This window comes from Lathamus discolor, chromosome 8, assembly GCF_037157495.1.
Source record: "Lathamus discolor isolate bLatDis1 chromosome 8, bLatDis1.hap1, whole genome shotgun sequence".
Lineage (NCBI taxonomy): Eukaryota > Metazoa > Chordata > Aves > Psittaciformes > Psittacidae > Lathamus > Lathamus discolor.
The window spans coordinates 2913144-2929258 of record NC_088891.1 but is presented as its reverse complement, the minus strand read 5'-3'; the positions used below and the strand labels follow the sequence as shown (position 1 = coordinate 2929258).

Below are 16115 nucleotides of genomic sequence, written 5' to 3'. Positions count from 1 at the left end.
GCAGTACTGTCTGGCAGGGTAGAGACCTGCTGATCAGTGAGAATGCAAGAAACTTGTCATTTGATGCTGCCTGTTTCTTACCTCATTTTTTTTTTTTGAGAATGCTATTTAATACAAAGAAGCTATTACCCCTAAAAAAAGACCAAGGCCATCATTTCTAACCATTAAGGCTCAAATCTTAACTACCAGCCGCACAATGGCTTTCATTACACTGCAGCTGTATGTAATGGAGTTGAGCAGTAACTCATGGTTTATACACCCTCATTAAATGGGGTTCTACAGTGATCCATTAATTCCTGTTTGAAATGCCAGATTTTATCGTTATTTGCCTCACTTTTGTTTTAGGGCTTATGTATGCCACACAGGCATAGCTCATGTTGGGATTCTGGGGGAGGGTACTGCTACACAGGGAGCAGAAGAGACACTGTGCTATGGAGCAGCCCCAGAGTTCTCAAGTGATTACTGAATGCACGGCTTATGCTCACTACCAAGCAGACAAGGGAATTATGGACATATGTGGGAAGCAAAGATGTTAGTCTTGCAAGGATACTCAGGAGCAAGGAAGACTTCCTGTTTCCCTAGTTAAAAGACAGCCCCATCCTGCAACTCCATGTCAGCTCAGGAGACAGAAGGTACCTGAACATTTAGATTAGATATTAGGAAGTTCTTCCCTGTGAGGGTGCTGAGGCGCTGGCACAGGGTGCCCAGAGAAGCTGTGGCTGCTCCATCCCTGGCAGTGTTCAAGGCCAGGTTGGACACAGGGGCTTGGAGCAAGCTGCTCCAGTGGAAGGGGTCCCTGCCCGTGGCAGGGGCTGGAACTGGATGAGCTTTAAGGTCCCTTCCAATCCAAACTAGTCTGTGGTTCTATGGCTCAGGTTTCACTGTGTTAGGGCACAGGGAGGACAGGGAACTGAGGATGGCAGCAAGGGCAGACACCCAGAGCCTACTCCACAGTAGCCAAGTGCAGGGTTGGCAGCTGGGATCAGCTGGAGCCCAGATTATCAGGAAAGCCTGTGGGAATGAGAGCAGCCCAAGCTGGAGGCAAGCAGCCTGCAGGCCAGGGTCAGGCCTGCTGAGGACAGCCACAGCTGGCCACAGCCCAGTGCAATAGGCTAAAGACTAGACAGAGCCTCTGCCCCCAGCCCACTTGTGTCACTCTGGCCATGGAGGGAAGAACACGGAGGGGCTTTTTATTCTTGGAGAAATGGGGCTGCATAATGACAGAGATAAAACCAGCAGCCTGGGGATTGCTCTGCATTTCCTCTGGAGAGGAGCCACAGATCTGTGAGCACACTTAGTTCTGTGACCTGTTCTTGCAGCAGAGCAGGGAAGTCTGGCCCCTGTTCAGGGCAGAGACAAAACATCCAGTCAAGCCCCTGTTGAGTTTTGATACTTGGGCAGACTGTTGAATTACCGACAGGCACAATAAAATAGTGGAGTTAGTGACTGCACAGCTGTGCCACTTGAAAAGGGGAGAAGCATTGATGCCAAATTGCAGACAATTGTTAAATCTGAATTTTGTTTACCTTCTTTGCAATAGCACAGACCATCCACAGGGGAACACGCACCATCATTTTTGCAATTACAAACTGATGAGCAGTTGGTTCCATAGGTTCCTGCCATGCAGGTAATGGTGCAGTCCTCTCCCTGCAAACCAAAAAACAGAGTCAGCTCAAGGAACTGGAATCGCAGGAAATTCCCATCTCTGCACAGGGAGGCTTTCTCTTTCGAAACAGTGAACAGAGTGTTACGAGCTGATTGCTGAATCTTCAGCACTTGAGCAGTTACCGCTGCTTCCCATGATTATGATGCAATTAGTGCTTTGATTGACTTGGAGGAAAGGGACAAGTTTCTGGCATTCATTCAGCAGGAGGTGGGGAAGTTACAAAAACAAACCTCCTAGAACAGATGTCAGATCATTAAGCAAAACATCACTTACAAAACACTAATCACAAAATATACAGTCTGAAACTGCAAAGATTGCTCCGCAGTTCTTGGAAAATAGATTCTAAGAATAAGGTTGTTAAAAAGCTAAAGGAGCTCATCCCTCCTCATCTTGCACAGGTTGGCAGAGAGGGAAACTACACAGCAGGTGCATGAGACTTGTTTGATGCATGGCTGGTACCTGCATTTGTTTTCAGTTAATTTGAATGAGATTGTGGCTTTAGGAAGAATGCTGAACAAGGAGTGATGGGCATGTCAGAGAGAGGAGGCACACAGAACCAGTCTCTGTCCTGTTTCTGCTTTAAGTGTGGCAAAAGTAAGGGTGAATACTTGTATGTTACAGAAACAGAGTATTTCAACAGTAAACTATTAACTTGTGTGGCTGAGAAAGTTCTTGCTAATGTTGTTCATCTGATGAAACAAGGACATTAAAACGGGAGCACAATTCCTTTAAGCCTACTTACTGAGTCCCCTAGTCGGTTTTACGTACATCAGCATATACAATTTGTTTCTGTTTCCTTTTCTTCTATGTGTAGTCCTGACTTTCCCATCACAAATTAGCTCTGGAATTTACTTTTTCAGTGAGCCAAACTTCAATAATTTAGCTCTATGTCAGAGAAAGCTCTCCTATTCCAAAGTTGAAGAGTAACTACATTGCACAGTGTGACCTATACCATTGCTCAGGGGAAAAGATACCAGTCAAAATGTATTTTTGGAGGTGAGAGGCTCCACTGTTTGATAGGAGGATCCATTTATCAGGAGATAAATGCACACAGTGTCAGCTTCCCTATGCCATGGCAAGTACCTCCAGGAGCCTGTATATCACAGCCTCAGACACTGAGACAGTAAAAGGAAATATGAACAGATTCTTGAGCACCATAAACCCCATATGCTTGCTGTACCAGTTCTGCCTAGCACCAGGATGACTCAGCCTATTTTATACTAAAACCTTTGGTTTAGGGAAAGTAAAAGAAACGGATAAAATCCATGTTGCTCAGAAGTAAATCCTTCAAGTCCCTGATTTTTGAGTGAAAACAGTGTTTGCAGAAGATGCTATCTTTGACCTTGGTGGAGTAAAACAAGTTCCCCTGAAAAGGCCTGGCAGTAAAAGATGCTGTCTTGACAGGCAGAAAATCCAAAGCAGGCTGCCCCTCATTACCCTGCCAGCATGCCTACAGAATGAGCTTGGGAACCCAGAGCCGAGCGGGATGGCAGAGGGGCATTCAGTCTCCACGCCTAATCAATCCTCTGCCTTTCTCCTGTGTGTAACAATTAGACAGCCAATTAGTGCCACTTAAAAAGCCACATCTTGTGTGAATGAAACTCCCAACTCATTTCATGTACAACACAGAACTGCTGGTACTGGTAATAATTTCTATGACAACTGACCTTATCGGAATTCGAACTTGTGATCTGGAAGTGAAAGAAAATTCCTTTGAAAAGAAATAGAACAGAGTGATGTGGAGCTAAAATATCCCCTTGGGAACTGGAAAAGTGCCTTGAAGATGGAAGTTTGAGAGACCAGAGGAGGTCTGGAAGACTGCAGGTTAAGAGAGGAAGAATGACCGGGTTGTACCAGGCTTTGAGCAACTTGGTCTGGTGGAAGGTGTCCCTGACAGTGGCAGGGGGTTGGAACTGGGTGAGGTTTATGGGCCTTCCACACAAACCATTTTGTGTGCTCTATGATTCTATGACTGACTAAACCAGCATCCAGGCCATGGGTTGAAGCAGAAGGTGGATTTCCAGTTCCTCACTGACTTTCTGTGACTGCACATCAGCTCATGTTATGCAGTAAGTTCTTGCTGGCCGTGTGCGCAGCAGGCTGGTGTGGATTCACTGGTTTTCCATAGGCTTACTCTGTGAGGAGGGCAGTCAGACACAGACACTTTGGGCAGCCCAAAGAAAAGGTGCTGTCCACCAGCTAAACATCAGGCTGCTCCATCTTTATGCAGCATGCCCTTGAGATTTGGCCTTTGCTTTAATGTACTATACTTTATGCACTAATAGAGGGTGGTCATTCTGGCTGTCCACCCTACACAGACTTACTTTGCAAAGAAACTTTAACTGAGAAAATAGCTGGCTTAATGAGGTTTCTATCACTGGGTTTGACAAGCGGGACCTTCAGAGCTTGCCGAGTGACAACTGCCAAATACACTTCACTTCTTAATTACATAAGAGGAAAATGCACTTGAACTATAGCACTGGCTCTAAGGTTCTATTAATTATAAATGCACACCTCGTTATTAACATTTTGAACTTGATTTGGAAGGGTGACCTACGAAATGAAATGCATTCAGGTATTGTTAAAGATATGGAAATTCCACTTCCCTCTTGCCACCTGCCCTAGTGATTAAGGCTGCGGTATACGTCCATCCAGTTGTTAATGAGGTATATGTTCTTTCAAACTGATTTCAGCTGCTGTTTATTGAATCTTCACTCTTGCAATCTAGTACTTTATATTTCTATCTATTTAGTAAAATTAATCAACAGCTGTGCTCCTTATGTTGATTATTCTTTCTTCTATTAAGATCGGGAGGTTAATGAGAGTAGTGAAAAGCCTGGATGTGGTGTACGTGATAGGAAGGAGTAGCTAATTCAATCAAACGTATACCCCTGAAAATGTTAAAGCTATATTAAGAAGTCTAGCTATAAATAACTTGGTATTTCACATCTCTGTTTTCCAAGTCAGAATGATCCATATGGACATCACAAACTTTCAGAAGTGCTTCGTTTCCTTCACCCTTTTCACTCAGAAAACCCAATTTATCGAAATATAACCCTGAGATCTGTCCAGTGTACTAGTTCCTAATTTCAGGGGTCAGATCTGACTCTAACATAATGGAAAAATTCTCTTTATGGGAAGTGGGATTCGTGCCAGCTCCAGTAAATGCCTGGCTTCATGTATGAATAGGATGTTTGGGCCCTCTGCTTTGTATTGGAGGTGGCACCTCCCAGCTGCTCAGAAGCAGTGTGAGCCTCTTCTTGTTAGAACTCTGAATCTGGCAGGAGTATCCCAACATGACAAAGATACAGGTGGGGGATCAGTGATCCCTGGGACCTTAAAAAGTGAATGGTGGCAGTAATGTAACTAATACCACCCATACGACCTTCCATACCTTGAAGTACTTCAGAAATACTAATTGTTGCTAAAACCAGGTGACAGACCCTTCTAGCACCACGAGAGGTTTGGGCACACTGTTCTTGATATTGTTAATTCTCCCCTATGTAGGGAGGGTTAGGCCCAAGGATCCAAACTCCATTAATAACTCAGTCTACCAGCTCACCATCCATCAGCATCAAATATTAATAGACTCGGAGGGCCAGATCATACGTCTTTCTGGATGGCAGTCAATAACACGTCTTGTTTCTGTTCAGGGAGAGGGGATGATTTTCTTCCACAAAAATTATTGTTGTACAGTATTAGTAGAGCTTCAAGACACACTGCTGCTGCCTTTGGTGTTAGCTGTGTTAACAAGCTCTGGATACTTCACAAAGTGTTTTCCCTGGATTAATGCTGCCCCAACAGATTAGATTGCCTGTTTCTGTTAAACGTACATTCCTGCTGTAAATGATGACTGACTCCCTTTACAATCCTTTTTCAGTGTTCAATAGAAAGATTTCTATTTATTCCTGTACATTTTGGATCAGGCCTTTAAATCTGTGAAATGCATTTTGATAGGAGAAAAAAAGGGACCCTAGGCATAAAGGGAGTTAATAACCCAGTAATGGTCAACACCACTTGGCAATGTCTGCACCCATACCTGGTCTGTCTCAAAGTGGGATTATTTAAGGATGGGGAATTAAGGATTTCAGAAGCAGCTATGATCTACAGGAATAAATTTGCCCTGGGGGGGCTAAAGCCTGGTTGCGCTGCAGTCAGTGGCAAAACAGAAAATCAATTTTTCCAGGCCTCTGCAATGCAGAAGACTAACAGGATGTTATTGAGCTTGGCCTCAAGTTTGCAGGATAAAGACCTATGTGACAGGTTTGTTCTTAAGGTTTAATCTGTCAAGGTGCTGAAAATCCTCGGCTCCTGTGCAGATTGTGAGGGGGACTGACAACACTGGAAGGCAGCATATTTGAACCTTTGTAATCTGCAGTGTGACTCCAACTAATCTGAGATTTTTAGCACGGTATCTGGTTCCTCCTTCTCCCACTCCTCACCTTTCTTTGTGCCAGATGAATTAGAGGTGCAGCACCTGCCACCAGCCACAGGGAAGCTCAGTGCTGGGTTCTCAGAGCTTGCAGCAATGGGCATTAAATAGAAAGAAGGGCATGGTGCAGTGCCATATGTATGCAATGATAAACAGATCAGAGAGACAAAATGCAGGTACTGTTTGTACCTGATGTCTGTGCATCCAGATAAGCTGATCGCTATGGATTTAGTACATAAAAGTATATATTTATGTGTACACACATTACATGGCACACCAGCGGGCTGGTACACAGTGTCTGTGCACTGATGCAGATCACAGATACAGTTCTGTATATTTACTTATTTAATTGTGACATTTACAATTAACCCAAAGTGGTTCTCCACAAACATTCCCTCAAGGTAAACATATGGTATCCAGCAACACAAACCGTCAGAACAAACTAATTTCCTTAATGGTGTTCTAGTGGAAATTAATGTGCTCTTCATAAGCATATTAGCAACAATAGGAAACTTTGTACTTTTACCGGTCTTCTCCTCCACCCCAGACTCAAACAATTTATTCATGACCTTACTACACATCATCTTTAGTTTCCCAGACATAATGATGGCCTCTGGCAGAATTCCCTTCCCCTCTGGGTGTTACTAATTACTCCCTGCAGATGCTATTATTGGTGCTAATGATAAAACACAGAAGAAAGGTTGGGGAAGGATCTTGTGCCCTGCACAAGCCAAGCATTCATTTTGCAGGTAATCACTTTTGTTAAGAACTGACAAGTGTTCCTTTATTCACTTTGCAGCATTATACAATGTAGCTGTGCTAAAATTTGATACACATCTAAACTGGCACAATGAAACCATTGATGACCTTATTCCATCTCCTTTTCCTTTTGCCCTTTTCATGGGAGAAGATGGGGTAAGGTGGAAAGGATGGGAAAGAGCTTCCTTATATTTATGAAGTGACTTTGCAACTCATGACTCACCCAAAGAGCACCAGGCAGTCCTGAATGCTGAAGTCTGTCATTAAATCATAAAGAACTTGAACAGCCATCTGCAAAGCTTTCTCCAGTCTGCACCTCAGTAGCATCATAGTCCTCTGCAAGTGTACTGTCAAACCTGGACATATCATAAGGACTAAGCACAGCTTCCCTTGGGAGTGGGAAGAACTTGCCCTTTGCTTCCTAAAGTCTTACAAGGATTTATAAACATTTACAAATGGATGTCAGCATTTTATTTCACCTCTGGATTTGTGCTAATATGCTAATTCATACAGTAAACCTCACAGTAAATGCCAGGTTCAAAATTAGTCAGCCTGACACTGATTTGCAAATTTGGTGTTTCATCAAAAATATCCTGCAAAAGATACACACAGACAAAATGGAAACTTTATTTAGAGAGTAGTAAGTAAAAGTGTTATAAATAATGTCAATTCAAAATACTTCCAGGACCTTATTAAATGCTATTTAGTTTCATTTTACTGGTTATTGCTGAAGCTGGGAGCACTGACAGTGAGGGGAGTAAAAGTTACCGCGTAAGAACTGTGGTTTGTTATTTTCCAAATCGTTTGTTCAAAATCAAGTTGAACTTGGTAGGTTCCTATTTTATAAACCCAAATGTATTTGCTGCTGCTGGCATAACACATGGGTTTTGGAGCAACAATTATCTATCCATCTTCCCAGAGGGGACCTTCCCCATCACACTGACCTTGGGAAGCCTTTAGCCACAGCTTAGGAAAGCCTCTGATTAGGACTTTCCTACATGGAACATGATTTGTATCTATCAGGATTAGAGAACTTGTGCATCCTGTCAGTCTGGATACCATGTATACATATATAGAGCTGGAATTAACTGCACAGAGCTTGTGCTTTCCAGCACAGTAAATCCCATCTGTAAGGGTTTTACTATGGAGGATTCAAGGAGTCAGGCACTGCACATGGCTCATGGTCCTTTGAAACTGAATCCAGGGCATGGGCCCTGAGATCTCGTGTCTGAATACGTCCCTATCCCACTAACTCATGGGAAAGAGGTAAGGGAGGCAAGGTGCACTACTGGCAGGAGAGCTGCCATGGCTGCCCTCATTCAAGGAGCAGAGGGTTTTTTCCATAGGGTATTCCATCACCCATGTACAGTAAACACACACAGGCAAACTAATAGACACTGTGTGCAGGACAGGTATCATCTTTGGAAGCACAGGGTGCACAGAATCTCACCTCTCCCCTGTCCTTCAGCATCTTGGCTCCACCATGCTTCATACATCCAAGAGGAACAATAAAACTGATAGTGGACTGGTGCTGTGTAAGAGCAAAGCCAGAAAATTCCAGCTTTGTGAGGCTTTTTTCTTGCCTCAATGAAATCAAGTGAAGACAAATACAAATAGAACTCCCATTACAAAAATTGGATTTTGCATACTAAACCTCAGCAAAGCTGCGGTTGGATTTCTGTCAGTGAGAGCTTTAATCCCCCTCACCACCAGGGAATAGTTTTCAAGTTTCCACTACAAATATGCCCAATATCAATCAGTTATCTGCAATTAAAAAATCCATTCCTACTGTTCAAGCTACCTAAATATGGGCATTAAAAAACAAGAAAGAGGATTCAATAAAGAGAGCAAGGAGGGGGGACTGCACCCTCCCCTCTGCTTCCCGTAAATCAAAGTAGCACTGTTGCTGGCCAGAGAATCTAGACTAACTTTACAACACTTGAATATCTGCCTGGTTTAATATTTGGGCCTTAACTGCAGAGCACTTCAGTGTCAGCAAGGCAATGAATACAGCATCATATAATTAAATGTATTCACCAGGAAAGTAGTGAGGAGAGTAAAAAAGATGATCATCAACCTCTGAACATGGTTTTTTTTTATACAGTCAGCACTTTTCACCTAATAAAATATCACAGAACACATTTATCCAGGAGGGACCTCTCCCAAAATTGGAGATTGGATTTAGACGGGCTAAAACAACTCCTACATCATTTCCTCGGGACATTTCATCAGGTGAGAAGGAGCATCATACCTGAGAGGACAACCTCCCACAGGCAGGCTGTAATGGAGTACAAGCAGTAAAGCCATGCACAGCTCAGGAAACATGATGGAGGTCAGTGTTCAGCTAAATCAGACGATGTTCAGCGCTTGGCCAGCCCCAGCAGTTGGCTACAGAAGGGCAAGATATGAAAACAAACTCCTAATTCTTCAGGAGATTGTTTATGGAGCAGATATTTCAGGTGAAAAAGAAAATATCTCCAATACATGGGTTTAGATTTAGTTAGTGGGAAGATAGATACTCCCACCTGGAGTACTGCATCCAGCTCAGGGGCCCTAACACAAGAGGGATGTGGAGCTGTTGTCTCCACAGACAGAGAAGGCCACAGAGATGCTGTGAGGGCTGGAGCAGCTCTGCTCTGGAGCCAGGCTGAGAGAGCTGGGCTGGTTCAGCCTGGAGAAGAGAAGGCTCCTTAAGAGGAGACCTTAGAACAGCTCCAGTGCCTAAAGGGGCTCCAGGAAACCTGGAGAGGGGCTTGGGACAAGGGCCTGTAGGGACAGGCCAAGGGGAATGGCTTTAACCTGCCAGAGGGGAGACTGAGCTGAGCTCTTAGGCAGAAGCTCTTCCCTGTGAGGGTGCTGAGGCGCTGGCACAGGGTGCCCAGAGAAGCTGTGGCTGCCCCATCCCTGGCAGTGCTCAAGGCCAGGTTGGACACAGGGGCTTGGAGCAAGCTGCTCTAGTGGAAGGGGTCCCTGCCCGCGGCAGGGGCTGGAGCTGGATGAGCTTTAAGGTGCCTTCCAACACAAACCAGTCTGGGATTCTACGGTAAATTATCAAGTCAGATCAATCATGTCTGTATCAGGAGCATTACAAATATACATTATGGGACCAGCTGTATAAGCAAGTCCTCTGTTTAGTTAAAGCAATTTAAATCTGGAATAGGGACACTTCACGTTTATTCAGATGAGGCTGGGAGCAAACTCTCATGATATTTTAAACTCTGGGGAAGCTGTAAAGAGTCTAACATCCGTGGGGCTCATTGCTGCTACTATAATCAGCTTTGATCAACTGCTATTCTAAACTGCTCCAAAAACCATGGCCATATCACAAGTAAACGTCCCCAGAGGTAAAATGGCCCAGGCATAATGTGTGTTGTTTCAAGTTAGCAGAAAGTATTTACATGCCTGAGAAGTATACACTTGGTACCTGTGCTCTTCATGATGGACTCAACAAGCTACTTATGTCCAAACCACAGGAAGAAGTGAGTTAAATATGTCAAAATACTAAACTGCAGTCCTTGTATACTACTGGTAAAGACAAACAGAACCTATTTCCTCTGCCTTTTTTAAATGGAGGGGTCTGAGTTGGAGTTACCACTATGGTAAAGGAAAGATTTTAACACACTCTGTGGAGTTCCATCATTTTCTTTCCCAGATTTGGGCAGAATAGATCAGTGGCTAACTGAAGCCTATACCATTTGGAAGTACAGATATGCATTGCAGTACAGTGTACCTCAGAGTGAGAATCCAGAGCAGGCCTTCTGCACCAGCTATTTTATTGGAGTACCCTTGTCTGGAAATCAGAGATGGTTTCTGCTCTGTCCACGTAGCCTGAGTGGCACAGTACAAGATCTACCTTGTAGAACAATTGTGGCCTCCTGACTTCTTTGCAATAATAAATCTGGGCTCTGGCTGACAACTCTGAACAGTTCTGCAAAAAGGACATTAGCAAAACCAGGAAATAAAAGGTATCATTTATCCTTTCAGCCTCTATGACATCCTCTGGCAAGAAGAGCCACAGTTTAATTATAAATAGAAAGGAGAAAAATGATCTTTATTTGTTTGCTTCAAATCCACTGCCTGATTTTTAATTGGGAAACTTCTTATACTGTGATAAATGGCAAATAGTCATTCCTTCTCGCCCTTCCCCTGCGGTGTAAGAGACCTCTCACATATCTACCCTCGGTGACCCCTTTTCTAAGCAAAATCATCCCACTCTCTTATTCTCATTTTATGGGAGCCATTTCACAATTTAATTACGCATTCTGTGAAAAGCACTATCTTTGTCTTCAGACCTGCTGTGCAATCATTTAATTGGCTGCCCCTTGTTCCTGTGTTATTAGAAATAGTAAATAACTATTCCTTGTTCACGTTCTATACAGCATCCATAGTTCCATAGACCTCTATCATATCCCTCCTCAGCCATCTGTTTTCTGCGCTCAGTTCTAGCTTATCAAGTCATTCTTTGTATAGAAGCTATTCCATAGAAAAGATGATCTTTGTCACCACTCGCTACTTTCATTATATCCTTTGTAAGCAGGAATCAGCCAAACTGTGTGCAGTAGTTTGAGATTTAGATATATTATGGATTTACACAATACCTCAAAAATGGTTTTTTCCAAGTAGTTTTGTTCTCTTCCTGATCACTTTCACTGTTCTATCTGGCTCTCTGGATTTGTTTGGGTTTTGACCTGTGCTGAGCATACGTTTGAGCTTTTCACAAAACTATCCACTAGGATTGCCTGAGCTCCTTCCCTGAATGCTAGGAATTAAATTAGAACCCACCTTTTGTGTATTTGCTTCATGTTATTTTCCTGTCACCTGTTACTCTGCATTTTTGAACACTGAATTTCAACCTACCCAGTCATGCAGTAAGATGAAACCGTTCCCCAAATTTGCTGCTATCTTTATGTTTGATAACCCCAATAGCTGTGCCCTATTTGCAAACTTCCTTTCCAAATTCTTCTATAGCTGTGCTATACAATTAGGGATAATGCCCAAACAGAGTCTCAAATCTGAGCTTCTCTACCCCACACGCTGTCTGCACTCACCAGCATGGTCCCTGGCTGAGACCTGCACCCTTCTGTAACAGAAGCTGCCAAACAAGACCAGTACGTCAGCACATTCCTGAGCTCTTGTTCACACAGACAGGATGGACTGAATCCAGAAGGAGTGAAATGTGCTGCACACAGCAGGTATCCTCAGCTGGTCTCTTGCTAAGAGCACTGAAGCCACAGAAGCCACAACATGGATGGAAAATACCCAGGTATGGAGCTGATGATGCTAACACCTGCATTTGACAGTGGTTCTGACCTGCATGATCCACAGGTGAGAGGATCAAAACAAAAAAGCATCTAGAAAAGCAAAGATACATCAACTTCAAGCTAATGGGGCTTGTGATGTGCCTTCTAAAAGCTGGTAAATAACCTGGCAGTCATACACAGGCAGATAAACAGATATCCCCCCTCAAACTTCCACAGATACTCCTACATCCGAAAACCGTCAGCAAAAAGAGTTCAAAATCTGGTACAATTTCAGTTCCTCTTTGGCATAAGAAAACACAACCAGGATTTTCCATTTATACACATCCGACTGTAAAGTCTTTTCCTCTGACAGTGTAGTTAGACAGAAAATACAATGAAAAAACCCTAACCTGTGCATTAAATCCTATGCTTAGGTGGTTTTAATGAAGTCAGTTTGCAATTTGAACTACCAGGAGAGTCAGCTACCAGCACTTTTATGCATAGATCCACAGATAGTGGATAGAGACATACACATTTTGAAACGTAATAGATGAAAAGAGACACTGTTATTGGCAAGCAGTTTATTCCCCTGCAAAATTCAGGTCAAATAACTCAGTCTGAACAGAATATTGGGCTCTGCTGATTCTGAATGAGGCTACAGGAACTGAAATGCAATTTGGCACAGCCATATTGCCAATCAAGGGTAAAATAGAGGAAATATGTCAACTAGCAACAAAGGCAGAGGCAGTCAGGCTTTCTGACTGAAGCTGGTTCCTTTGGACCCACTTAGGAAAACTTTGGAGTTATTCAGGTAAACAAAACTGCAGCAGAGCCCAGAAGTAAAAGTAAATATAAGAAAAGGAGGAGACCTGGGATTTGCTCATAGTTCTTATCAACTTATAGACATGGTGTGTGACTGAGTAAGTTCTCATTAGTAGAGGCAGTCACTGAGGCAAACTCCAGCCTTCTATATCTGGGACAATCCTACTGAAGCTAGCAGTTGTGTTCAGGCAAACCTGGGCTGACAAAGTGGAATTTGAGCTGTCACAGACAATTTCTGAAGCTTTTACATTGCTAAGGGAGCGAGCAAACAAAATAAAATAGCCGTAGTTCATAAAAGCATCTGAAAAATGCCACTGAATTCAAAGAAAGGAATGTGTTTTCCACAACTGAGGGATACCCACCATGTCTTGTGCATCCAGTGACCTTGTTAAATACACCCGTACAATAGATCACCTGCTCAAAAGCATACAGCAAATGCCCTGTTGTGAGAGAAGACCCTTCATTAGGGCTCATGCAGCCAGGTGCTGCCATGAATGCTGTTGGGGTTTAGGAAAACACAGGCTCCTAAATGCTGTGGCTGCCAGTGCTCCAGCTGGAATGTCTAATTGGTGAATAGGAGCTCCGGGGGGAGAACACCAACAAGCTTAATAGGCAGCAAGCACCTGGTTCATTGATATAAAAGTCAATAGTGGAGCAGCTTAGGCTGAAAGCCTGGGAATACACAGGTGGCCTTCCCATAATGATCTTCCCCGTTGGGATCTGAATGTAGGATATTTTCTCCTGTAACACAGCAGAGCTGGAAGAATCTATTTGCGAGTTGTTTTCGAATAATGGTTTTAGACCACATCCAATTTCTTTGCATTGAGGTGATGTTCATTGTTTCCTAGTCTACATGTGGCAGGGCCACCTCAGACATGGATTGGCTTCTCAGGAAGGTACCTGCCATTTAAGAGAGATGCAGAGCAATCTGGGTGACTTGCAATGCTTGTCCTAGAATCACAGAATCCCAGAATCCCAAGGGTTGGAAGGGACCTAAAAAGATCATCTAGTCCAACCCCCCTGCAAGAGCAGGGTAACCTACAGTACATCACACAGGAACTTGTCCAGACGGGCCTTGAATATCTCCAATGTAGGAGACTCCACAACCCCCCTGGGCAACCTGTTCCAGGGCTCTGTCACTCTTACAGTAAAGAAGTTCTTCCTGATGTTAACGTGGAACTTCCTATGCTCCAGTTTACACCCATTGCCCCTTGTCCTATCACTGGATATCACTGAAAAAAGCCTAGCTCCATCATCCTGACACCCACCCTTTACATATTTGTAAACACTGATGAGGTAGAATCATGGAATGGTTTGGGTTGGAAGAGACCCAAAAGCTCCTCCAGTTCCAACCCCTGCCATGGGCAGGGACCCCTTCCACTGGAGCAGCTTGCTCCAAGCCCCTGTGTCCAACCTGGCCTTGAGCACTGCCAGGGATGGGGCAGCCACAGCTTCTCTGGGCACCCTCTGCCAGCACCTCAGCACCCTCAAGGGGAAGAACTTTTTATGAAGGGTGCTGTTCCAAGAGCTCTGAGTACCTCTGCTGCTTGTCCTCTGAAAAAGTCCTATGGGGACTTTGAAACAGAGAACACAGCCATGCCACCAAGTTTGACCTGAAGCAATGGTTTGTGAAGGTAAAATGGAGCAAGAGCTCAGTCTGCCAGCAAATTTGCCAGTCACTGCTGATAGCAATGCAGTTTGTGATGTAAATACTGATCCACAGTGAGCTGGACTAAGACCAAAGTCATTTCACGCAGGCCACTGCACAGCCAAGAGAATAATTTTCAGTTTGCACTGACCTGTCCTGGATCAGCCCTAGTAGCCTTGGGATGCAAAGCTTTATATTCTGTTACTGGTCCCAGTGGCCTACAAACCCCAGCCATTTTATGCACATAAATATGTACTTTTGTATGCACGGAGAAGTGGGTAAGAAAGTTCAGAGGTCATCAATGAAAAGGGATATCAAGATGCAACTCACAGGTAGTTTTCCTCTAGTCTATAAATATGCAGTAATCCTGATAAGTACAAATGATCCCTGACCAGCTCTGTTTATGTGAGGAAAGTACCAAAACACTGGGCATGAGATGTTTTGAATTCATGTTAATGAACTCTGACCTTCCAACATGCAGCCAGGCTGATAGGAAAACTTAAATACAACTGGGAAGTGACAGTTCTTTCCTTTCAAGAGCAGTTTTCCAGCTCACTCTTAATTAGGCTGTATGGAACAGAATGGTTTTTTTGGTGTCTGCTTGAGATCCTCTTCTTGCTTCACATCTGCTTGTGAAGTAATTTGTAAGCTAAAGAAAATTGATCGGATGGGTTTTCAGGTTTATCTTCCTGCAGCAGATACCAAGAAAATGCAAGTTTGAAGGACAGTGCATTCCTCTGAGTTCAGAACCAGGAAAGGGGGATGTAGGGGACAGACACAGATAGCATAGAGGATCTAATTGTGTTACTGTGACTGATGGTCTCACTAGTACTCTCAGCTTTATCCGCTTTTCAAGCACCATGTGGATATCATTTGTAACTCTTCCCAACATGATTTCCAAGGGCACAGTTATATATTCCATTTTTTGAAGTTATTTTAGTTGAATTCCCTATATCCCAGTCTTTCACTTTACCCCCAGACCCAAACTCCCATCAGTATCAGTTATCAAAGAGACTGCATTTCCTTCTTGCTGACTTTGGCAAAATGAACCTCTCCAAACTGTTCAGAACACATTGAAACTTCCAGGTCTTTTTGCTGTTCCTTCAGGTGCACCCCGCTACTCTCTTTGTAGCCAAGCTGGGACTTTCCCTCTTGTGCTGCTTCTTGCATCACCAGTGATGGTTCACCTTGGCCTGGTTTTGCCTCTCTGCTGCCTATGTCTCTATACTTGAAGGCTAGCTGAGGAATTAGTCCTGGCTAAGTAGGATATTCCCAAACATCTTAAAATGAAGTCTACTACGAACTTCTGAATAATTGAGGGAAAACAGGAAAAAAACAATAAATAGGAAAGAGCTCCAAGTCTAGGAGCATGGGAATCAATTTATTCCACTTCATGACTTAATATTCAGTCTTTGTTCAGGCAAAATCCTTTCTTTCTAGGGCATAGATGCATGGTACCTTTAACCTGGTTGTGCAGGGAGGGGGTTATGTGAATTTGAGGTCCATGAGCCCTTCTGAGTGTCCTTTGGTAGCAAAGTGTCACAGGAG

The 16115-nt window shown here is 43.6% G+C and overlaps 1 protein-coding gene across 10 annotated transcripts in view; it reads right to left on the bottom strand.

The window, feature by feature from the left end:
* MEGF11 (multiple EGF like domains 11) overlaps positions 1-16115 on the bottom strand; it is a 284475-nt gene that overhangs the window by 55642 nt on the left and 212718 nt on the right. For all 10 annotated transcript variants that reach the window (XM_065688547.1, XM_065688551.1, XM_065688554.1 and 7 more), the window contains one exon: positions 1527-1647. In XM_065688547.1, coding sequence (XP_065544619.1) covers positions 1527-1647 — 121 coding nt within the window. The remainder of the gene's footprint in view (positions 1-1526; positions 1648-16115) is intronic.